The sequence below is a fragment of the Scatophagus argus genome, chromosome 19 (genome assembly GCF_020382885.2).
Source record: "Scatophagus argus isolate fScaArg1 chromosome 19, fScaArg1.pri, whole genome shotgun sequence".
Classification (NCBI taxonomy): domain Eukaryota; kingdom Metazoa; phylum Chordata; class Actinopteri; family Scatophagidae; genus Scatophagus; species Scatophagus argus.
Genome location: NC_058511.1, coordinates 3929691 through 3954549, shown reverse-complemented (window position 1 = coordinate 3954549; position 24859 = coordinate 3929691). Strand labels below are relative to the sequence as shown.

Below are 24859 nucleotides of genomic sequence, written 5' to 3'. Positions count from 1 at the left end.
GTTAACACTGAAAACGGTCACTTTATATCACACAAAGTGAAATATTTAGTACCACATAGCAGACTCGTCATGACATTTTGGCCTGTAATCACCTGAACAGTTACTCATAAACGCAAAGTTCAGCTTAACAAGAGACCTCAGAAGCTCCACTTCTATCGCCAACCACTTTGGTTGCTCCGCCCCTTGTGGTGGATCCACACCGTTTGATTTTGCAAACGGCAGACTGGGTCAATACAGACCTCCAAAGCACTGGGCACGTATTCAGGCCAGCACACAGCAGAGAGGCTGCACTTAGCACAGATGTGAGTATGCTTATAATGATGTCGTGTCAGGTTTGTTCCTCTCCCGTACATTTCTTAATTTCTGTTTGTTTTGTGTTTTGTGTTTTGGTTTGTTTTTATTTTTTTATTTTTTTTTTCATTTCCCTTCGTTCTACACTCATACTCTTTCTCCCCCCTTGTGTCTTTCTCTCCCTCTGGTGATCTTTGCCCCGTCTGTGTTTGCTCAGGCTGGTACAATTCACGATTGCATGATTGCACTCAGAAGCATGTGAGAGTGTGTTAGTGTGTGAGTCCACACGAAAGAATGTGGGTTTTCTGATAGGCAGGGCTTTGCGTTTTAAGGTTTAAATGTTGTCATCCTTACTCTGTGTTTACCCTGTTGATAATGAGTCTGATGTGTTTTGTGTGTGTGTGTGTGTGTGCAGCCCCCCTCGCCCTATTAGACTCACCAATGAGGCCATGTTGCTGTCCTCATCAGCGCCCGAGTCCTCCAAGAGGTAAAGACTGACATGAAAGTGGAAAACTACCAGTTTAGCGGTAGAAGATTTCCTGGGGCTTAAAGCCACGGGTTACATTGGTAATGAATTGCTTGAGTCAACATAAGTGTGGTTTTTAGCAGCTTGTCTGGTTCTCTTGTTCCTTGTGAATTATTGTTTCCTTTACAGAACCGTTTCACCAGCTGTCGCTTTAATTTCACTGATTTGACAAAAATAAAATGTGGATGTCTCGTGCAGGAATTAGTCACAAGATGAGTTTAGGAAAATGGAATCCAAACGAACCAGAGCTAAAACACTTCACATCAGAAAATTAAACAACTATTTGACAGTCGGTTATTGTCTTAAGTCCGGCTAAATTTGCCAAATATTCCCAAGCCTTAGCTTTTAAGTTGTGTTTGGGCATCTGAAGATGCCACCTTGGGCTATTTTAACAGACATTTTTCTATGGTGGCTGAGAGAGCTCAGCACTCTGCAGCCCAAGAACACACATCACACGTCCATTTCTTGTCTTTCCTTGAGGTTGCCTGAGTTCCTCCAGTCTCAATACTTTTCACTTTTTTCTGACATTCATCAGCAGAACGTAATTTAATCTGAACACTGTTAACTCTCATCATATACAAATATATTTATGTCCTGTGTTATCCAGCTTGGCAGCCGCTCAGCGTATGAATGAGGAACACGCTCTGATCGCTGCGTATGTGAATCGCCTCCAGGACAGACCATGGTGAGACAGGAGGTCACATGAAGGAATCAGGGAGCGTCTGAAGAGGAGAGCAAGTAGCAGCGTTAGGCCTTAACCTTAATCAGACTGTATCCAGATCTTTTTTAGCTTTCGTCATTGTAGTGTAGAGTGAATTAAAAACCAGATAAAATCAACGTGTATAATCCGGTTTATACCTGATAAGTCGAACTGGCGTTGTGCTGTTGGCCAGTAATTTAAAAAATGCTGTCCACAATCGGGCCTCAGAGCAACACGCACACTCAGTATGAGCTGTGGTCACAACGCGGAACATCTTAAACATCTATTTCAGCATCGCTGATGTGTCCAACGTCCTTTTAACCACATTTAGTCACTGAACAGAAGTTTGTCAGGAGCATAAAGCCTGGAAGTGGGCCTACCTTTCCAGGGTCAGCTGGATTTATGACTGATGACTAACATTGTATTTTTAAAGGGTCAGTGTAATAAAAGCATCTCACCCTCTTGGTTAGATTTTCGGGGTTTCCTCTTTTTGAAAAAGTGGATCCATGTTGCATGTTTACAAATAAATGCTTTTGCATTGTGGCTGCAAAGTGCCAGCATGCTTGACAGAACTTATTGCAGCATTGCTCATATGGGGTTTCCATGTTGGCAGGTTTGACACACTCATACTGGGTGTGAATATTTGACAACTCGAGAAAACATAAGCGATCATTAGTTGGTATTGCTGTCAGTAAGTTGCTGACTTCTGTGCTCTGTGTGTGTGTGTGTGTGTGTGTGTGTGTGTGTGTCAGTAATGTGGACAGTCCCAGCAGGCAAGATGAGGAGCACAAACTGATCGCCCGCTACACCTCCAGGCTGGCACAGACTGATGGCGCAGGAGTGAGTCGATAATAACTTGTTTTCTCACCTGAATGCACAGTGAGGTACTTCTGTGTTACATACACAATGAGAGCTCGCGGGTGGGTGGTCTCTCTCTGATCTTAAAACCACAGCTTTAAACTAAGATCTTCTTTTGCACGTGCAAACCCAGTAAGTGCAGCAGTAGTTTTGCTGCTGTCTTTCAGGTGATACCTAACCGGAGCATCAACTTTGATGCGAACAAGCAGAAGAGGGAGCTCATCGCTCAGCTGGAGAGCAAAAACAGGTAGAATTCTGTGACTGGTGGATGAGTTATCCATTTTCATTTATTCCCTTTCAGTCTGACTTGGTCATCTGCAACTCTGTCACTTTATAGTTGCATTTGTGCCTGTGTAAAGAGATCCAGGTGCTGCCGTAGTTGGATTTCAGGTGTCCCTGCCTGGTATAAAACTGAGAAAGTACGCGGTGTATTAATGTTATGAGAAGAATTTGTTTGATGCCTTAAGGAAAAAACGAATTAATTGTTTGTCATGCGTAACACATCTGCAGTTGCCTTATTTAGTATTATAAGCATAGTTGGCACGTTTGTTCCTTTTGCTTAAAGAAAAGTAAGCTCTTTCAAAATAAAAGTACCCTATGCGTGTGTATTTCTGTGTGTTTATGCATATGTTAGAGTGTTATGTAGAGTTTGTGTTTCACAAGTGCAGCTGCTGGTCAGATTTACAGCATATTCCCTAAATCCAACACATACTTTCCTCCCCAAAAAAAAAAAAAAAGATCCGCAAAAGCCTGCAGAAGCATGTGTGTGTTGTTGTCTTTTCACAGTCTGTTCAGTCATGTGACGCTCTCCCAGCCCCAGCTGACAAGTATGTTTTTCATTTCCCAGAGAGATCTTGGCAGAGATCAGACGTCTCCGTGCAGAGCATGACGCAGCGTGCCATGCCAGCCCGGAGAAGGGCAGCACCAACCCGACTCTGCTGGCCGAGCTTCGTCTGCTCAGGTAAACAAAGACTCCAGCGTAGACCAAGACTGGCCAGGAGCTCTGGTCTCTTAGTCTGGTCTCCTGCTGCATGTATACATACAATAACGACTATTTGTTGTTTATTTATTTATTTATATATATATATTTTTTTGTCTTGACTACAGACTTGTGAGTCATACCTCCCGAAATTATCCCCAATCGTGATTGTGCCCCCCCAAAAAACAAAAAGTTTGTCAGGCCCTACTCTGCGTTTCCTGTATCGTGTACCACAGTGCCAGATTTGGCGGGAAATCTGCCGTGTTGCTTTGCAGCACAGAGGGAGAGTGCTTTATGGCAGATGGCAGCAACAGATGGTGGATTTAGTGAAAAGCCAATATAGAAATCACTTCCAGCATATTTTCGGTAAAAAGAGGAGGGAGACTTGATATAAATACTCTGCTAGAGTTAGCGAGTTGCAGTAACGATGATGCGAGGACACTGGCGGTGTACGGTGCAGCACGCAGGAGCTTTAAATCCACGCTGTATACATTTTTATATGATTATAGTGTCAGTAAAATTAGCAGTATGCGTTTCTGTCATTGTCTTTTTGTTCAGGGCCACTTGGGGGCGCCAAATTCGAAAGTTTTCAAATTCTGCACATGGTGGCTTTAAGTTGCAAACTCACAATACTTTACTTTCTCTGAAGGCTCTTCTGTTCTCTGACTCGGAGCTAAATTGTATGCATGTTAGGTGAAAAAACTGAACCTTCATGTCAAACCTGAACTAATTCCTATTATTCAAATTACTCTGTATGCTAACTGATGCTAACTTGTTGAGTGAAGTGACCAACTCTGCCCTCCATTTTCACATCTCAACAGCAGGTACTGTAACTGCTCATCCGATGTGTAAATTAAATTCATTATCAGTTTTACTGATATCGCAAGTTTTCTGATGGTGTAACCTTTTAGAACTGGTTGTCATTCCCGTCACTTTCTTCCATACCATGTAATATCACTATGAAGTTTCTATGATGTCTGATGTATAGAACAGTTGACATGCTAGTGGTCTTATCCCATCTTTAATCCTTCTTTAAGAGTTTTTTACCAGCACACATGAACAAGGACAAGAAATAAAAAAATATGTTAAATAATTCAGAAAAAAATGGTTATTCGTAACTTTCCACCACTGTTGAAGCTTTACTTTTAGGATCATAATGACTCAAATCTGGAGTTACTGTATGACTCAGGCTCTTGTTTTACTTGTTTATTTACCCATTTATCTTGGCCGTGCGAGGGGGAGCCAAGAGCTGCTTTAATGTCCCATCCAGACCACATACTGTTTGGACAAAAAAAGATTGGAAAAACCTCTATATGTTTGTTACTCTGTTTGATGTTAGTTACACATGCTGGCGCTTAAATCTTGTTATCTTATGCTGCCAAGTTACTGTAAATAAGAATTTATAATTTGAATGCAGTTTTGATCTGCTTTTTTAATCCTTTGAGAGCCTGTGCGATGAACATCCCTGCTGCTTCTGTCATCTGAGATCCGGTTTATGTCAGCCGTGATTGTGTTTTCAAGGTTTAAAAGTTTAAAGGTTTTATCTCAGATGCTCACGACTCTCTCGTGTTCACGTCAGCTGGCTCTTTCACATCTCCTCTTAGTCTCTCTCTCTTCCACGCCACCAGGGAAGATGTCAAGGATTTCTGACCTTGTGTTCTTTCATCTTTCATCTCCAACCATCCACGTGTCCATCTGATTCCTCTGTGAATTTCTCGGGCAGTTCTCTCACCTGGCTTCTGCCGCTTAGGAGTCTTTCAAGGATGATCTTGAATAGGATGAGTCTCTTATTTTGCTAAACAGGAAACTTGAAAACTCGCTGCACAAGTGTAAGGGAGGTAGGGTGGGGTTGGCAATCCCCCAGCTGAGTTTTATCCACTCGTAAACCACATCAGACAGACTGGAGTCTCTTGTATTTGTCTATTATATTTACACCTTGCAGAGACAAACTGATTTCCAGATTGTTTATCTTGCTACCTGAGATCAATACTGTTCATATGGCTTAGTTCAAATGAATACGTGCTGAATCAAATCTGAAGATCTGCAGATACATGACGTGAGAAGGATAAATTACTCCTGTCTTCTGATTCTATTCCTTTACCTTTGTAACATTTGTAATATTTTTCGGTTTAACTGGGTCTTCTGCCTTGCACGAGTCCTGGGTTCTTCTGTTCTGCTTCCTCCCGACGTTCTGTTTTGTGACCGTAATGGAGGCTTGGTGTGTGTTGCAGACAAAGGAAAGATGAGCTGGAGCAGAGGATGTCATCTCTGCAGGAGAGCAGGAGGGAGCTGATGGTACAACTGGAGGGGCTGATGAAGCTGCTCAAGGTGACACACACACACACACACACACACACACACAGAACGCCGCTTGTTTTCTGCATGGTGTATTGCCTCACATTAGAGGGCAAAGTCTCCCTTTTTCTTCACATCTCTTTGTGTCCTTGCAGTGACAAGCCTCACTTTTCCCCATCTGCTGTTTCCTCCTCAGTCGTTTCAGCTTTTCTCGCTCTGACTGTATCTGACCTCTTCTTTTCCATCCTTTTCCTCCCCGTTTGTTTCCGACTGCCCACGCTGTGGTCCTGTAGGATGAGGAACAGCGACAGGCAGTAAGTTTATCCCCCCTTATGTTGAACTCACGGTTGTGTAAATGTGAGATTCAGCCCTAATGTCATGCACAAACTTTAAATGTCAGAATAAGTAAACAACATTTTTCCACTCGGGTCTTAAATAATGGATTAGCTGTTTCCCGCAGTTACCAGAACTTTGACTACATTGTGGAGATGCTGTCAGCTCCCGCAAAAATGATAAGTTAGATGTTTCTCATGTCACTGAAGTGTCACAGTGCTTATAAATCCATTTCTCAGGCGCAGGCAGCTGGCTCTTCTCACGCCTCCCCTTCGCGCCCCAGCCCATCGGCCGTCCGCTCTGTAGGTGCTGCATCTCCCCAGGCTCACCTGTACCCTCCTCAAGATTCACTCGCTGGCGTGGGTGGTGACGTACAAGAAGCGTTTGCCCAAGGTAAGTCTGGAACACAAACTAAGCTAAAACAAAAACAATAATAAAAACAAACATACATACAATACAGTTCTTTTGGTTATGCACAAAAATTGACATACAGATCTGATGGCTTTGGCCTGGTATTGCAATAAATGATTGAGGACAGTCACGTCTGAGCAGCTCCACAATCTCCACAATCACGATCAGTCTAATACCGTTCAAGTACTCACAATCATAAAACTAGTCGGTCAACCCCACCCGTTACCACTTCACGGCATCCTGATGTTAACCTGTTAAGCTCTCCCTTCAGCTGAGGAGGTCGGAGGACCTGCAGTATGGAGCGATGATGACAAAAGTTGAGCAAACTTGCAAATTATGCTGTGCTGAATTGTCCACTAGACTCCAGTAAGACGTGCTGCTGGAACAGCATGTACTGCATGCTGGAGCCTCTCAGTCCATCAGTTAATTTTCCAAACCACTGGCAATAAACCAAAAAGTCAGTAAATCATAGTTCACATCTTCAACAGAATCCAACTATCCTCCATCTCCATCCTCTGTAGTTAACGTTTTTTCAATAGTTGAACAGCACCGAGTCTGTTCGTATGGCTGTAACGAAAATACAATTAGTTTGTAGGAAATTGGCAAGACAAGAATGGGCTGATTAGGCCGAAATAATTAATTTTTTTGTTATTATTATTGTTTCAAACTTTGGCCCCCACACCGTCTGCTCTGAAAAATCCTGTAATTATCGGTATACATTTCCTTCTCAGTATCAAGTACCCAAATGTAAGTTATGTCACCTTTCAAAGAACTGGCATTGGTGCATCCCTCGTGAATTTAATTAAAGCTATATGTTTCAGATTTGCAGATAAAAGGTCTGACTCCAAGCGTTAATAAAAATAAAAGTATTTTAATGCTCATCTGTAAAACGTTTGTGGTGTCAATTCCAGCCGTGTACCAAATGTTCTTACTGAATCGCTGCTCAGCTGCAGACATAATCATACAGTACAGTAGTTTCCAGCCGGTGTTGCAGATTAGTCTCACCTTATTAACAGTTCGTGGTGTAGTAATATAAACCATTTGACAGGACCAAATTGTTCACTAAGTAGTCGTTTTGTCCAGGAAATGCTGCCATAATGATGTTTTGTGTTTAACAGCGACACGTTCTCCACATTATCAGAAGATTAGCGTGGAACATTAACTCAAATCAAGTTAAATTTTATTTATATGGTCCAAAATCACAAATATGCCTCTCAGAGGTGCTTAAAATGTGGTAAAAATGCTGCACAGCTGCTCTGAGCTACCCTGAACTCTAAAAATGTGCCGTGTGAACGAAGAATTCAGAGTCAGTCTCGTCTTTGTCCTGTGGTGTCCGACATTAAGTGATCGATGTTTTCTCTCGCTCTCAGGCCCACGAAGGAACCTGAGGAACGACCTTCTGGTAGCAGCCGACTCCATCACCAACACTGTGTCCTCACTGGTCAAAGAGCTCCACTCTGGTAAACATCAACACACACCAACACACACACGTGCACACGCATTTGTGCACAAGCTGTTGATGATCCACAGCAAATAAGACAAACGTGTTGTTTATCTCTTCATTTTCAGGAAGTGCACGAGGTTCAGTTTTTTTAGTGTTTTCTTTAGATAACCACATAATAAATCTTTAATAGAGTAATAAATTTTTTGTTCACATTTTGACCTTTTAACCCCTTTTCTGGCCAGATGATGTTCCAGAGGAAGAGGAGAGACTTCTGAACGGAAAGGATCGAGGTAAACTAATCTCCTCAGCATTTCACTTAACTTTACTTATCTTTTCCCACTAAATTATTTTTCTCTCTTTACTCACTTTGTGAACTTTACACTAACATGATCATTATAATACTTAACCTTTGCAGTGGGACTAACAAACATGGCTTGTTTGAGACTGATATCAGTATTGATAAATTAACACATCTATAGTCAGGATGTAATAATAATTAAAACATTTTTCAAATGTTACCTTTTATCATGCAAAAGTAGCACCAATCAGTAAGTAAAATGATAAAAACGTAAAATACACAATACATAAAATTCCTTTTATTAACTGAACTAAACTAAAAGTTCTTTTGCACAGCTATGTGCAACCGTTATTGCAACTGTTAATGAAAGATCATATTTGATTAGCGAAGAAATTGAGAACAAAAGTTTTTCCAGCTAGAAAGTCTGTCCACACACCAACTGAGTTGATCCAGTTGCTCAGCTCTGCAGGACAAGAATGAACTACTTAAAACACGAGGCCAGCATTGTGAACGGACAGTGTTCAAACCCTTAAAAGACAGTGATGGGAGGCAGGAAAATGTACTTAAATGAACCAATATAAAAGTACCAGTTTTGCAGGAGCTCTCCTGTCAGTTCTGTTGCAGTACAAGTTATAACTTTTCCGTTCTTATTGGGGCCTCACGTAAATCCCAGCAGAGCTTTGCGCAAGTGCAGCCTGAGCAGGTTTAATCATCCTCATAAGTGAAAACACCTGTGTGGGTGTGCAGAGCCTTTAATCTACAATAATGCGTCATATTTTACAGGCTGATCATATGTCTTGAATGTGAAATCAAAGTAACTTTAGCTTGTCACATGAATGTAGTTCAGTGAAAAATACTTATAGAAGTACCTACAGACAGTACAGTACAGCACTTGAACAAATGTACCTGCGCCCACTCTTAAAACAAACATCTCGCAGAAAATACTAAAAGAAATCCATCATGGGTAAACATTAGCAATGCAATGCCGGCTGCACAGAAACTTCAGTCACAGGTGAAACACATCAGTTAGCTCATTTTTAGCAGAACATCTTAATGCACTGCGGGTAGTTTCTCCAGTTGTCCCTGATCTTATTTTTCTTTTTTCTTCTCTGAATAAAATCCTGAGCTTCTCGCTAAGACTTTAAACGCTCTCGCGGCTTTTCCTGCATGCCTCACTGTGTCTGTGCGAGCACATGCACACCCTCGAGACGTCTTATTCGACTTATTCTCCAGGTGCTCTCGTCCGCGCTGCAGCAAGCTTCGTTAACATGCCATCTCATTAGACGCGCTGCGCTTTATGGAGCCCCTCCTCTTTGCAAGAGGACCGCCTGCAGAGACAAAGTCGTGAAACCACTTCCTGGTCTGCTCCCTGGGCTCAGACTAAGCCTTTATGAGAATACTACTAACCTGCAGTACTAACCCCCACCCCACCCCACCCCACCCCCCCAACAGACAGGCAGACAGGAGACCAGGGTTCAGCCCCACGTTCAACACAGTTAAGTCTTCAAATTCAAGATAAAATACTGAGTCAAACTGTCCACAGTAGAGAGATTAATAAAGAGATTATTTTTGTCTCTGGAATCAGTCAGTTTGTGTATCACCTGCCACATACAGTAATGTTGTGTGTTTCTGTGCTAAGAGCCGGTGTGGTTTTCATCACAGTTTGTGGCAGAAACCTGCAGCCCTTGTTTTAGCTTCACATTGCACCGTGCTCTGCTAAATGCTAACAAACCTTTTCTCTCTTTAGCAGGTTAACATGATCGCAGGGCTAACAAAAACGGTGAGTTATTCAATTCAGTCATCCTTTTTTTTAAATTTCGTAATAGTCAAAAAACTCAGAAAGTAACTTTCTTAAGTTGGTTTCAGTTAAAATGGATTTTTTTAGCACATTGTACAGTTAAAGGACAGTACAAAGGTGAAACTGCGGCTCACCTTTGGCTCACCTTTTCATCATTTAATCAGAAATTGGTGAACCGATGTATTAGTTAAAGAAAGGGGCTGCATTCAGGTTTTATGGGGAAAACTGTGAGAACGATTTCATGACTCGGAAGCAGCAAGTCGTTTATGTCAGCTTTGAAAAGATGTGATGGTGTTACCTGTTTTTGAAAGCTGATGCAGATGTTTGGAGAAATGTGCTCTTTGGGGCATAGTTGGTGGTCTTCTTATCTAACTCTCGTCGAGAAAGTAAATACGCGTATTTCCCGAGATGTTTGAGTGTTGCTTTAATCCCACATGGCAGAAAATGAAAGGAAATGAACTTCTGATTGGTCGCCTGACTGTTGTGTTCTTCTCTCCTCAGGCAGAGTGATGTTTCGTCACAACCAAAGAAGACTGACCCTGCTGGGATTAGAAATTATCTTCTCGCATTTCGTTAGCCAATGGGGATTAGAGCTCCACTGCCAATCAGCCAATCATGATGCTGGACACCAAATGACCGCCGGGTCCCTACTGATGCATAGCTGTGATTCTGTGTGTGTCTTGTCACTGTGGTTTTTAAAGTTTTGATTTGATTTGATCGTGCATAGCTAAACCAGGAATCTGAAACCTGCTGACTTGTACTGTAGCGTGTGCGTGTGCTGCGTTTTCGAGATGCCCGAGGGTCGAGAAAGTGAGAGGGACATTGTGAAGAGACAGAAGGACGTAGGACGTATTCAGGAAATCTGTGAGGGATAAAATTTGCAGTAACGTTTCAGGATGGAGATACGGGATGTAACTACGTCGGACAGAAACAGTGGCGGGAAAAAGAAGCAAGTTTTTTAAAAAAAAGAGGACAAGCGAGTTGTAATGTTTTAAGTTTCGGCACTGTGTGCTTAGTATTTATTGCTTTGATTTTCGATTTTGCTGTTTATTCATTCAGTCTGAGTTTTCATGTGTACACGAGTGTGGTCAGGCCCTGCTGAGACGATAAGCTTTAATGGGACGTTTCCTGCTGTATCCAGTCCAGCCTGGCCCCTTTCCCACCCCCACCCTCCCCCCTCCCCCTCTGGCTGTGGTGGAGATCCTGGGTGGGAAGTTGAAGGTCCCAGTCCTGGTCCAGGTGTCTGAAACCTGGATGAGATTAGTGCCATGGGTGCTGGTATGATCGCGATTGTGTGTCGAGGTACTGCAGTGGGACTCCAAAGAGGAATACCAGTCAAAGAAGACATAGTTGATTACTTGTGTGTCTGTGTGTGTGTGTGTGTGTGTGTGTGTGTGTGTGTGTGTGAGTGAGGGACAGAGGACTATGAGACCATTTCCTTAGACTGGTTCAGTGTAGCAGCACAGAAACACAGTGTGTGGAGAAGGGGGCTCTGAAAGTATTTTTCCCTATTTTTTAAAAAAAATTACAAACCTGAGAGGTCAAAATATGGTTGAAATAATAACAGAAAAATCTGTTAGACAAAATTGTTTATTTTCTCTAAATTCTCCCCACTTTTTTGCTTTCACCTCTTGAGGACTGTAGCCTGTTTACTGTGTTTCAATAGAAGAACTTACGCATGGAGAAATGGCGTAAACAGAAACCCTTAAGACTTCAATGCTAATGCAGTTTCTCCTTTACCCCTCTGAGTCCCGCAACAAGAGGAACATAAGCTCACAAACAGAGAGAAAACGCTTAAAGAACAGAAAAACATCCGCATTCATTTACATTTTCATTCATTTATTCACTCAGCATTTGTCCAGATGAGGTCCAGATCCAAGCCACATTAGATCAGAGTCGTTAGCGATAAATGCTGCAGTTTCGGTTCCAGTAAACATGCTTCATCACCGGGTCGTGGACACCACATACTCGTATGCAGAGAGTGTGTCTAAATACTACCATACCCACAATCCTCCTGCGCACTGCGGAACAAACCAACGAGAGGTGTGAAGCAGAGATGCAGAAAATATTAAGCATTTTGTTGTTGCAATCAGGAACAAAATGCTGTTGCTGAGTTCATCCAAAATGGGCTTAAGCAGAATTTTAAGTTCTGCGACAGGTCGTTTCTCACTGCAGTGCACCTTGAGAGTTTTAGTTGACTTTTTAAGTTTTTACAAACATGGTCTGGAAAAGCTGTCCAGCTTAAATTACCTTCATCCATGCAAAAAGTGAATCAGACTTTTATTTTCTAAACACTTCCTGCCCAGAATTACTCCTCACACTTTCATAGTCTTGAATGCCTTTCAGACTTTGTGTAACATGCAAGGCATTGTGGGAGTTGAAGTTCTCTGTGGAGGTCAAGCAGCAGCCCAAAAGCCTTCATGCAAATCACACAGGACCCAAAGTGACTTACTGAGCTTGAGTCAGGTCAGATTTATTTTCACATAACACATGTGAGATAATTTCATGAAAAATACTGTTTTCAAACCCACTTTAGCTCTTCAGGGCCTTCATTTGTGCTCGCAGGAAGCTGCACTGAACTGTGTTGTACGTGTTTGGGTCGGTCACACGGTTTGGTTTTTCCTCCAGACGTGTTCGGCCCTCCGCATCGTTTGACCGAGCGCTTGTGACTGAGGTTATCACGTTTTCGGATTGAATGATTGACTGACGGTGTGAGTGACTGAATAAAGCTCGTGTTGCGGCGTGTATGTGGGAAAGAGAGAGCAAGAGACACCAAGACTGACGAGGACGGACGCGTCCTGACACGAAGCCTTTAACGCCTTCAGCCTGAACCTGCTGGAGCTGACGGTGCATGTGAAAAGTGTTGATCTGTGCTTCATCTGTAATAAATAATATTGAACATCAAACTCAGAGTTTCGTCTGTCTCTGTGACTTCGTCCACGGCACACAAAAGGCTGAGAGACAACATTAAAGTAAGGGTGTAGATTTTCTATGACTTTCCACGACTGTTTTCATGCTCTGCTTTGCACTTCAGTGTGGGGGGAAAAAATCTGTCATGTAATAAATCTGACAAAACTACACTCTGCTGTTCTGCTATTGTGAAAAGTGAGCCATTTGTAAAATTACTTGGCTTTTCTCATGTGGAATACAGCATTTCCAAATCCCACAACATTCAAGACTGCTGTGAGCTCTGCAGAGAAATAAGCTAAATGGAAGAGAAATGGAGTGTTTGATTTCCACTTTAAAATGCTGGCTTGATCTTTGTTATATATTTTGTCAGTTGTGTACTTAACATTATTTTCTTCCAAATGTTTCCAGTAATGGTCAAATCCATGAAAGAATTTCCCTTCAGGGATAAATAAAGGAATTCTGATTCTGATCCAGAAAGATGCATAATTTAATTCAAGGTTATCGCTGCATTTGATTTGGTTGCCTTTCGCCATAACTTCCAAGTGAAAGTCAGAGAGCGAATTCTGCAGCAGCGACAAACCATCACATGGATAAAACTTTGAAACGTTTACTGCTTTATTATTACGTGTGCAGTTCTTGAGTAAATGTGCTTAGTTAGAAGCTACCACTGCACAACAAAGTCCAAACATGTTAGGAATGAAAAGTTAGCGCAAGAAGTCCGACAAAAATCACAGACTTTCATCCAAAGTGGCCGGCAGTAATCTGTGGAGAGGCGCTCTGTTTTATTTATTTATTTATTTATTTATTTCACATCTTCCTGTCAGTGAGCGTTTTTTGGTCATAACCCAGTTTCTATAAATAAACACCCCAGCATGGACTCCAAAAATACACCCAATTTTTCTCCTGCATGTTTTTAACTTCCTCCCTGATTTAGTGTCCTCATTAGTATGGATGAGCAGTTCTCACTTTTCCCATGAGCTTCCCTCAGAGGTCACGACTCTGTGTGTGTGAGTGTGTGTGTGTGTGTGTGTGAGTGTGTGTGAGTGAGGCGGGGGTGTAAATTATAGACTGAATAAAGCTTGTTGAGGTTGTCTGTTCTTGGTGACCTCACTGACAGCTATAAATACCCCCTCCCCACCCAACACCTCCCATACTGACTCACAGCACCGAGTGCAGTCATGACCCTGTTTAGTGTGGATCTAAACGCTCTTTTCCTCAGAGGTTCAGCTGAGTTTAACTTTCTCTTCTGGAGCAACAGCTGGCAGACTGAGTTAGTGGTGATGCAATAAATGTGATCGGATTGGCAGTTGAACTCTGAAATAATAACAGAAGATTAGCTGCTAGTGGTTTTGATAACTGGCTAAGCCTTTAAGTCATTTATTAAGGAAAACTTCAAAATATTTGCTGGTTCAGTCTTATTAAATGTGAGGATTTGTTGTTTTGTATCATTATACATTTGGACTGTTTGCCCCTCATGCTCATCCTCTTGTGCTCTTATGAGTAACACCAGAAATGACTCTTAAAGGTGGTCCCACTCAGTCTGCCTAATGCGGTCACATTACATTTACTGCTTCTCCCGTCCTTCCCAGAACGCTACGTCCACAGCAGCGAGAGAGGACAGGTTCCAGCTCGTCGCAGCAGGCCTCAACCTCACCTGCTGAAGGACCTGAGGAGAAGTGAGACTGGAGGAAACCAAGAAAACGGGTGAATGTGTTCCACTCGCTTGTAGCTCGTAGGTGCAGACAAGTAACCCGGAGAAAACAACAAACAGCGGTTGTTTACAGAAACAGTGAAGGCTTTAAAACTAAATTCCATTATGTGGGACTTGGTGATGATGAGGCCGGTGACATTTCAGTGTATGTTGTGCTTCAGAGGCCTCCTGAGGGCCCGGGACTGCGGAGACAGTTGGTATTTGGGCACTTTTCATGTGATATGCTCAGTTCCACACTGAGTAATTGCACAGATAAGAAATTTTAAATTTGTCACGCGAGCCATGAGAAGCTTGTGTATGTTGAACGTGGCTTTTAGTTACACCGTTAGTGCTGACAAACCTGAAAAGACACTTTAGACAGACTCCAACTCGCTAGCCTCGCAGCATTAAGGCTACAAACAACCCATAATGCAACACTACCTGCCAGAGGTTTCTTTTTAAATTTATAAAGAGTATTTGATGTTGAGAATAGTATTGACTACTCTAATTGTCTGAACAACTGACTTATATGTGGACATTTTGTCCTTTGTCATTGTTGCCTTTAATATGGACGTTACAGTTAGCTGCTTAGCCATCTTTGTTCAGCTTTGCTGTCCTTGACTTTAACTCCACGTCTGTCTGTTTGTAAATGATCTCGCTGTTTCTAAAGTTAGACTTAACTGATGTTGTTTACTTCATGGAAAAGCGCTGTTGCTGTTAGTTTGTTGAGTCTGCGCACTTCTCTACACCTGTCTTAATCCGCTTGTGTGCACGTGAGCGCGAACGCGCGTGTGCGTGCGTGCGTGTGCTCTACGTAGCAGTAGACTTTAGGACCCTGCGGAAACTTTCTCTCCGGTTGCGGCAGCCTCTGCGGCTCGTGAGAGAGAGAGAGAGAGAGAGAGAGAGAACAGGCCGGTTGGTGAGAGACAGAGAGAGAGAGAGAGAGTGAGAGAGAGAGAGAGAGAGAGGCAGGCGGGGGAGCGCGAGCCAGCAACGGGGAGAGAAGACCCGGTAGAGCGCGAGGAGAGTGAGAGAGAGTGAGAGAGAGAGAGAGAGAGAGAGAGAGAGAGAGAGAGATTGAGTGTGAACGAGAGGAGAGAGAGCGACGACCATCAGGGTCCGTGTGCCTGAGGGACGGACGACACGGTAAATATAAACATTCCATTTTGGCTCGTGAACGCACGCCGGCACCCGTTAAGTTAGCTACAGTCATCTCCTAAAGTCAACGCTCGCGCGCTCCGCAGCCAAACCGTTGGTTCCGTTTTAGCGGATGATGTGCGCGTGAAGACGAAGCGGTACGTACACGGGGCGAGTGAACTTGGGTGAGTTCTTTTGTACTGTGGTGCGGTGGGGGGGGGGATCACGGCAACCGGACAACCGTTATACAGCGACTGTGTGTCAAACGTTGTCCGGTGCAGCGTACACCCCATCTCCCAGCGCCCCCCACGACACCAGCAGGTAATGTTAAACCGGAGCGCACCGTCCTCTTCACACACCAGATGCAGACAGACACATCAGCGCGCGGAACCGTCGCCTTCGCGGAGAGCGAGCGGGCGGGCGCGCGCCTGCTGGGGTTACTGAGTGCATTCGGTCTGAAACGCGCCCCCGTGTGTGTTTTTTACCTGACCCAGTAAAGCTTATCGTCCCTACACACTCAGACACGTGTCTCTCACCGGCTCCCCGCCCCGCACACACCCCCGCCGGGATTATGTGCCGTTTATGACAGGCCGTCCGGTAAAGGCCGCGTGAGGTCGCTCCCAATATTAATTGTCATAAAGCTTAGCTTCGTCAAGTAAGCGGGAATAACCACGACACTTCCGGTGTAGGCCTTGAAAATAAAAGTATCGCTGACGAGCGTTATACACTGATGTGAACACTGATTTGTTGGCCTTCCCAATTCTTTTCTAAAATATTTTAAACACTTTGATAACATAGATGTCGTAGAAGTGATCAATATGTATTTCACAAGCTGTAAACTCTTAACATGAATGTGCTATTAGTGAAGGATTTAGTCTGTATTGTATTAGTGCTAATATGTTGTCAAGCTGTAACTAATGATTACTTTTTTATTTGGTTAACCAAATAATATTTATAATTTATTTTGTCTAAACTTCAAGGAGTTCACTTTACTCTCACAGAAGGCTTAAAAATATGAAATATTCACATTTGAAAAGCTAGAACGATTTATTACTTTTTTTTTCTTAAAATATGGTTTATCCAAGTAGCCAATTGTCAAATTGTTGCTCATTCATTCTCGTTGCTTTATTTCATTTTGTAGCTAATATTTGGGAAACTGAAGTCATGTTTTCTGTAATTTGTTTCTGGGACTTTTGATCTTATTTATTTATCTATTTTTGTTCCTCCCTACATTTAGTTAAATTCCACCACTTTTAGTCCAACAATTAATGAATGAAAAGATCCCTTATTTCTCCAGTATTTCTCCTAATTTCGTTGTGGCCAGTGTTGATAAGGCTTCGAAACAGGCTCAGGAACCAAACACTTTCCATAAATAGCTGAATGGATAAGCTGTGATAAATCTGTGTATTTAAGAGAGTTCAATAGTTGGTCAAATTTTTCTGGGCGTATGGATTATGATGTGTTGTAGGAATTGGACTCGTGACCTCAGATGACCTTATTATTTATAAATCCTCTCCCGTCTATGAAAATAGGGAGCTTGAAACGTGTTAAAAGTTGGAAGTTTTGGAAGTTAGGTTTATCTATCTTTAAGAATGTGTTTGTTCACCTGTGTATCTGTCATGGTGGTGCAAATATAATATTAAGGCGCACTGGTTCAGAAATCTTTCAAGCCAAGTCACCTAGTTCTGTCAGTGAAATAAAACTCTAAGTGATCCGCAGAGCAGGAAGTCAGCACGTTACAATACAAAAGACAGGGTATGGGAAACGGAAACGGATAAGGAGATAAGCTGAATAAATAAGATGACAAGGAAAATGACACATTTTATGCTTTTATTGTGAAGACTAATCACCTACTTCCCTGTCGCATCGCTTCCTAACTCTCACTACCTTGACACACCTCTGAAGCTTTTTCTCTGCGCAACCATTTCTCCTCCCACGAGTGTAGGCTTCTGCTTGGGCCTTTGACTCTGGTCTAATTTAAACCACTTCTGCATGGAGACTTAAACAATTCAAATCAGTGTATATTGACTTACTACAGGAGTGTGAGGTGTGTGGGTGACCTAAATACAGAGAACTTGGAGGAGTTGGTTGGCCTGGAGCCTGGAGGTTGTGCAGGGAGCCCCCGGGGGTGTGGGGTGGATACTCTACACCCATTTCTGCAAAAGTTTCCACCCTTGTCTTTCCGCTGGTAACCCTGGCCGGCTGCCTGTTGTCTTCACAGTAGGTGATGTAAGGCCACAGTGAGGAGTGACATACTGTACACTACATATTGAGGAAAGCCAGACATATTGGCTGCAACTCACGCTGTGCTCAAGTCCAAATCACTGCTGAGATTCAGTTTTGTTTTAGGCATATGCAAACGCTGTATTTTAAGCTGCTCTTGTGTCCAGATTGTGATCTGTATCTGACACCAGTCTGAGCAAGTCGCACTCCTGAACTGACTTGCCAAAATATCGTCACCAAAACCTCCACGCTAGTTTGACTAACACCACCGTGTACAGTGTCATTTGCGTGCTAATTTGAAGCTGAGCTGTGACCGTGGAAAATATGTTGAATCAGCTTTTAATTACGTAGCCCAACATCGCAGCTCCAAAATAAGGTGGCGGGCAGGTGTCCTTTCAGATCCTGAAAGAGGAGGATACCTCAGAATCAACAGTTTAACCAGTGACCCTCATCAGTACCTGAGGTGTATCAAACTAAGAATCACTGCGTGGAAATGAATTTGCAGTAATTTGATTAGTTGCAAATTTTATGGGAATATGCATCAAGGACCATAAAGGCAGACGATGCCTCGTGCCAAAATGAGCTTTTCATTTTCTGTTTCAGTTGATAGGTTTACATGGTGCATATAAGATACAGACAGGACTGTATTTCACAACATCGACACCGGTTTGGGGTCTTGGTGTCTTGGTAAAATGTAATGCAGCTGCCGTGTGCAGTCTGCAGTGCGCTCTGTGGCTAATGGATGCTCACTTGCAGCGGTAACATGACACTTCGACAATGCAAAGAGAAAGGGAGGAGCTGGTGTAGATAGAGCTCCACAGCTAAATGTTGCCCCAGGTCGCCCACGTGGCTTAATCCGGCCCTGCACAGCTGTAGTACTTGATGTTGAATTACCAGATAGTAACACTCACTAAACAGACTACAAAAGATGAGGTAGCGTTAGAAGCATTGGGTTGTAAGTGCAGTAATAGACTTTGTGGTAATGCGATGTAGAAAATTAGACTTGAATTAGGTTTATTTTGGTGTATCGCGACACCTCATGATATCGGTGAGCACAAAGCCAGTGTAAGTGGTCATCAGTGATGGAATGCGGCGGGTCACAGACCGTGGTGTGGCGAGAACAGGAACGTGAGTGTGAGCAGCTCGCACAGCAAAGTGTGAATTCGAACCTGACCACGGCGTCATCTTGACAGACTCCGCCCTCTAGGTAAGATTAGGCTTCTTCATTTGCCTTTAACTGTGAACAGATAGGAGCCTCGCAGCCAGCTATGGCCGCATTTTGTTGAAGCGCGTTGCCGGTAAACGCCCTTTAAAAGTTCCAAGAGCTTACAGTCTGCCAAAACAGCTGGAGGAAGAAAAAAAAAAAACCTACTGAGATAGCAGATCTCAAAGTTGACGCTCACCAAATGAAAACGCGTTCAGCGCTTATAAATCTGTCCCTGTGCCCCGTCGACAATTGGTTACAGATTGAATTTCTCTCTTGCTTGCTCAGTGCTTCTGTCACTCATTCACTTCCATAGACCAGATTAATGGTAATTAGTGTGAGGAGACAAAAGAGCACCAAGATGAGTCCAAGAACTTACAAGGTCACACATGGTTGACTCTCCACTGAGCACATCCTTCACAGCTGCCCTCCATTTCCCTGCATTAGCTCCACCAATGACACGAGTGCTTGGTTGCAAGGAATGTCAGATTGGAGTGACGCACTTAAAATCAATGGGCTTGGGTGGCTCCTCGGATTCTCAGATTTGTCCGTTATGCTCTGTTTTATGTCATCGTGAATTTAATCTCAGTGGCTTTTGGGCTGCAAACAAATGAAGCAATTTAAAAGTGTCACCTTAGTTTCTGTGTGATTTTTTTTGTATTGGTATTATTATTATTCTTATCTGTAATAAATGATTAATACATAGAAAGATAGTGGAACATAGTGGCAGCCATCAAACACAGCTGGCCACTTGGTTGTGTGTCATTCTGTTCTCTGTCCTGATGTTCCCCATCTGTCTCTACAACCTGCTGTTGAAAAGGCCAACAAACAAACAAACAAACAAAGACAAAAGTTAAGATACAAAAACAATACGAACACAAACTGTTATAAACACGATAACAACACAAAAAAAGCTGTTTGTTAGTGTACTTTGCCAAAAAAATACAGCGTGATTAACAGATTGAGGACAACAAGTGAAAGTTAAAACATAACAATCAACACAAAACACAAAAGTTTTACCTGCAGATCGACGGCAGCCACTTTGTGTGGTGAAACGGGACAGTTTCATCCGACGACATCCGTCACACTGTGACAGCCATGTTGAAAGCTGCCCCGATCCCAGCAGATTCGTTTGAGGACACCTGTGTGTGTGTGTGTGTGTGTGTGTGTTAACTTGTTACTGCTCTGAAATGGAGTATTTTTTGGGGGGTCCCATCCATCATGCACAGCACAGTTCAGAAAGGCATACACCTGTTGATCAGCCTCGAGGCCCACAGTGTGTGTGTGTGTGTGTGTGAGCAAGAGGTGGATAGACTGACAGAAGACATAAAAGACAGGGGTGCCAACATGCTAACCCCATACTGGAGATGATTTGTTGCTCAGACGTGCAGTAAATCCACTCACATGTCGCCGTGTGTGTGTTCTGTCTGTCTTCTCCCAGGAGAGGGGGAGGACCGAGTGAGCGAGTGAACGTCCGAACGACCCACGGGCAGATTGAATGAAGCTGCACCTGGTGCTTCTGAGGGCCTTTCCCATGTTTTGATTTGCTCCATTTTTTATTTACTTTCCAAACTTGGTTTCACCGAGCCGCTCTCCGCCATGCCGTCCAACAGTCCTGCCGCCGCCGAACCGCCCCAGACGCCTGAGAACGACACCGCCAACGATGTGGTGAGAGACACTGACTGTTGTTAAGATAATGGGTTAGCATGACCGCATTTGGAAGTAATGTATCAGTACGACTGCTGGTCATACTTTAACCGCTACACAATTGATGCTACTAGTCCAAGTCCTGGTTGTGTCACAGTGGAGAAAATACCCCAGTAAACATAAAAGTCCTGGAATCAAAACTTATATGAAGGTCATTACTGTGCAACATGTGATGAACGGAGGCAGGAGCGAGACAAAACAATCCTGTCTCTCAACATAAAAGTGTCCACAAAATGTTGGCAATAAATGTTACAGAAGGAGCCAAATGACTCGTTAGTAATTAACACATGCAGATCCTGTAGAGGCCTGCATGTGTTATGCATATTTATGATGACTTATCAACTGCATGTACTGCGTGTATCTAGATGTTATTCCTGTACATATTAAGACATGACAATGTGGAGAAAATGTCTATCTGAAAAACATTTAAAACCTTTTCAGAGAGATTTTTCTTGACCCCATTTAAAAATTCAGTAATGAATCTTTAAAAGAATTAAAGATAAAGTAACTTAAGAGTTATTAACTGGAAATCTGATCTGACCTTTTTGAGGGTAATTACTGTTTTAACACAGATTTAATTGATGAATTTACAGCTTGTGAAATGTATCAGTTCATTATGTGATTATTCATTTATTATAGCTGAAGAGCTAAAAGGTTTATAATCATACCAGTCGTACTTTTCAAACTCTTTAAAAATACATCAAGGTTTACAGCAGCTATCAAAAAGTGAAAGTAATCATTTTGATGGTTGTGGAATCTAACTGAGGCATTAAACATCTCAGTGTTTCAGTGTTCTACAGCGCTGGAGCCATTTAAATTACGGTGGTTTTGCACCCAGCAACCAGAGCCACTGAAGTAATGTCCACACACAACACAATACGCATTTCTCTTGGTAAACAGTGTTGTATAAGCACATGCCAGTAAAGATAAGACAACATGAGATAAACTATTATTGGTCCCCAGATGGGAAATACAGCAGGACTCACACAGTGGTGTGATTAGTAGCAGCAAAGTATAGTGAATGTAAACAGCCTTCAGCATATGTAAAAAGTGGAGGTGAGTAAAGCACTCGTACTGAAATGTTGCATTCAAGTCAAGCACTTAAATAAACACACTCCACCTCTGACTTTTACCACCACTTGTACTGCTGCCATCTCAGCTTCTTCTGCTCTCACTCCTGTTGCTCCTATTATTGCTGTTTCTATTATTATAAATATTAAACCGCTATGACTGTTATTTTTGCAGCCACAGATATTATTACTACCACAGCCACTTTTACTACAGCTATCATTACCGCTACTACTCCGGCTTCTAAGCTCGTAGTCGAGAGTCTTTTTTTAGCCAAAGCACGCACACACACACACACACACACACACACAAAAAAAAAAAATATCTGGCAAGTATGACTGTGGCTTATGTGTAATAATTAAACGTACGGTTATTTATTTACATTCACTTTAAGCTTTTCTGAATTCCACACACTCACCCGACCACCGTACAGGTGAAAGAAGCAAAAACGGTATGTTTTTTTTCTACCCAAATGAGCACACACACACGCATGAACACACAGTCAGACATATGCAAGGTGAAAAATGGCTCCTTTCATTTGCGCCCCCAGAGCCCAGGGCAGCCCTCGTAAATCTGTGAGGAGTTTGAAGTTCATTCTGTGGTGCTGCTAAATAAAAAGCCGTCTCACTCGCTTCCACGTCCACGCGCTGGCGAAGAGCCAACACGTACAAGAGCTTTCTTACACTGCCGAGTTTGATGTGCACTTTAACTTTCTGAGACTGAACTCAGCGAAAGAGTTAAAAAAAAAAAGCCTGAACAGAAAGGACAAAGAAGACAGGAAGGAAGACATGGAGACAGACAGGGAACTGAGGTGTGTGAGCTTTGAGGGATTCCAGTTATAATCCACGACGCATCACAGGAACTGCTGTTCCAATGTTGAAGATAGAAAGCGATTTCTAGTAAGATTAAGTGTTTGAGCTTGTGAAATTGTCTTCTTCAGCAATGATTTCGAAGTCTGCAGTTGGGTATCACCCTCTTGCGAGGTTGCGAAAAGCTCACATTTCAGTCACTGGACGTGCAGGAAGGATTTGAAGACGGAGGAGGACGTTGAGAAGGCTGCACAGATCATATCAGTGATGAGGTTACAGAAAGACTCCATGCTCAGATCTTAATGTGTTCTTGTTGACAGTTTGAAGGCTGTCAAGGGACTCAGTTGATCCTTGGGGACGTGTCACATCCTGATCGTGTGGACCGCGTTGTTCTATACCATCGACAAAACCTTAAGGCTGCAGTAGGACTGGAACAAACTAGTTCTTCTGACGCGTGTAAAAGGCAAAAGTTCTGCTTGGCAACACGTCAAGATGGGCCAAAAAGGTGACATCAAAGCCTCCTCGAAGGTGCGTCAAACAGCCTTCCTGATCGAAAAATAAGGAGGCTCAAAGCAGCAAATCGTACAAGTTGTAGATTTTCTGTCCTTGAAGGTAATTTCTGGTGTTTCACTAAAAGCTACACTTGATTTTTTCACAAAGAATGAAAAAATAAAGCTTGAGAGGTCTCGCTGCGCCTCACCGATGGCTGCATAAGAGCAAATGGATTGTCAGTTTTGGAAAATTATGTAATAGTTGGATGCAGCCATCTGATTGTGACATCAGAAAAGGAGGTTTTCAGACATTGTTAGACGTTGTTTTGGACATGTGATACCTTAATGGCTTGGAGTCAAATGCTACAAGCTACAATGACACTTTGGAGACAGTAAGAAGAAGGGCTTGGGGATCTCTAACAAGCCCAAAAGATGTCAACGTCGCCATATTGTTGTCAAAGCTACTGACTGTATTAGGGCACTTAGGAGGGATCATTTGTTGCATAATTTTCAGTCATATGTCGTGTGAATTTGTAAATGAATGCAAGTGTGTAAATACTGATTATTTTAGCGACAAGACTGCGTAAAAATGTGACGTCTGCTGTTCTACAAATCTCTTTTAATGTTGTAAATCTCTACGGAGGCTAAATGTAGATGAATTAAAGCGCAGCGTTTGTTCTGTTGATAGCTTCATCAAATGATGATCAGGCGAGCTGTAGATTGAAAGTGAATTCCACAAAGGAAGCAGAAGAGGAAGGAGGGACCTTGAGTTAAAAACGAGCCCGATAAAGGAAAATGGGAGAGGATGTGAGGATGGGGGAGAAAGAAAGAGGACAAGCTGTCTGCTGCTGATGGGATCCTCCTCTGCCCGCCTCGTTTTCAGTCTGGTTACTTAGCAACTGCGGTGGCCTAAAATAACCTGCCAGGAGACAGAAATAGACCAAAGATATATTGTATGGACAGACTGGCTGGTGTGTGTGTGTGTGTGTTTGGTCTGTTTGTGTGTGTTCTTATTCATAAAGGGATTTTGGTTTTCTAGCACTGTCGACTTATGTCTTATGTTTGACTTGGCAACTGCAGCGTAGGTGAGTAGGATCAAGAATTTAGCTAAAAGGTAGATTAAGACAGGATAGATTAAGACAGTTATTTTTTGTGTTTTGTGAAATTGTATGTTTAAATGTGCACACGAGGCACTGTCTAATTAAAGAAATTAAACAAATTTGCATGCAGTTTCAGGACAGGTTTGAAATTCTTGTTTCATTTTGCTCACATAGTCGCAAACTCACAAGACTCTTTACTCACAAGAGTCGCAGTTTGGATCTCTTTTTTCATCACTACACAAATCAGAAAAAAATCTCAACATAAAAAAAAGTTTTTTAGGAATAAAATGTCAAATAAATCAATTAAGAATCAAACTTTGTAAAAACTTTCAGAATACAGATAGCAATAAAACTGACGCATTGATTTCTTGGGCAGAGTTTGACAAAAAACTGAAAGATATTTATCAAAACGTTATATTCATTACATAACATTATGTAAGACACCGTTAAACTTCTTAAACCTGCAGAGTGGAACTTTTCTCTCCCTCTTTTCACAGTGAAGGTAAAGGCAAAAATGCAGTCGTCACATGACTCATGGCTTGAATTTAACCGACGTTCATTTATGTGGAAAAGTGCTTTTGTGTTGG

General features: G+C 42.6%; 2 protein-coding genes across 15 annotated transcripts in view; both read left to right on the top strand.

The window, feature by feature from the left end:
- The window catches only part of dtnba (dystrobrevin, beta a), a 36954-nt gene extending 16280 nt beyond the window's left edge, over positions 1-20674 (top strand). For 3 of the 12 annotated variants that reach the window (XM_046373682.1, XM_046373680.1, XM_046373681.1), the window contains 12 exons: positions 707-778; positions 1425-1502; positions 2270-2357; positions 2543-2622; positions 3223-3336; positions 5586-5682; positions 5943-5963; positions 6222-6375; positions 7764-7853; positions 8080-8127; positions 14433-14575; positions 20539-20674. In XM_046373682.1, coding sequence (XP_046229638.1) covers positions 707-778; positions 1425-1502; positions 2270-2357; positions 2543-2622; positions 3223-3336; positions 5586-5682; positions 5943-5963; positions 6222-6375; positions 7764-7853; positions 8080-8127; positions 14433-14551 — 961 coding nt within the window. In that variant the 3' untranslated portion in view covers positions 14552-14575; positions 20539-20674. Of the gene's footprint in view, positions 1-706; positions 779-1424; positions 1503-2269; positions 2358-2542; positions 2623-3222; positions 3337-5585; positions 5683-5942; positions 5964-6221; positions 6376-7763; positions 7854-8079; positions 8128-8671; positions 8676-9583; positions 9631-9882; positions 9916-10434; positions 12840-14432; positions 14576-20538 lie in introns of those variants that run through there. The other 9 variants (XM_046373686.1, XM_046373684.1, XM_046373687.1 and 6 more) reach the window with 9 other exon arrangements.
- LOC124050813 (DNA (cytosine-5)-methyltransferase 3A-like) overlaps positions 20640-24859 on the top strand; it is a 44539-nt gene continuing 40319 nt past the window's right edge. For all 3 annotated transcript variants that reach the window (XM_046373678.1, XM_046373677.1, XM_046373675.1), the window contains exon 1: positions 20640-20765. In XM_046373678.1, the coding sequence (XP_046229634.1) occupies positions 20697-20765 (69 nt within the window). In that variant the 5' untranslated portion in view covers positions 20640-20696. The remainder of the gene's footprint in view (positions 20766-24859) is intronic.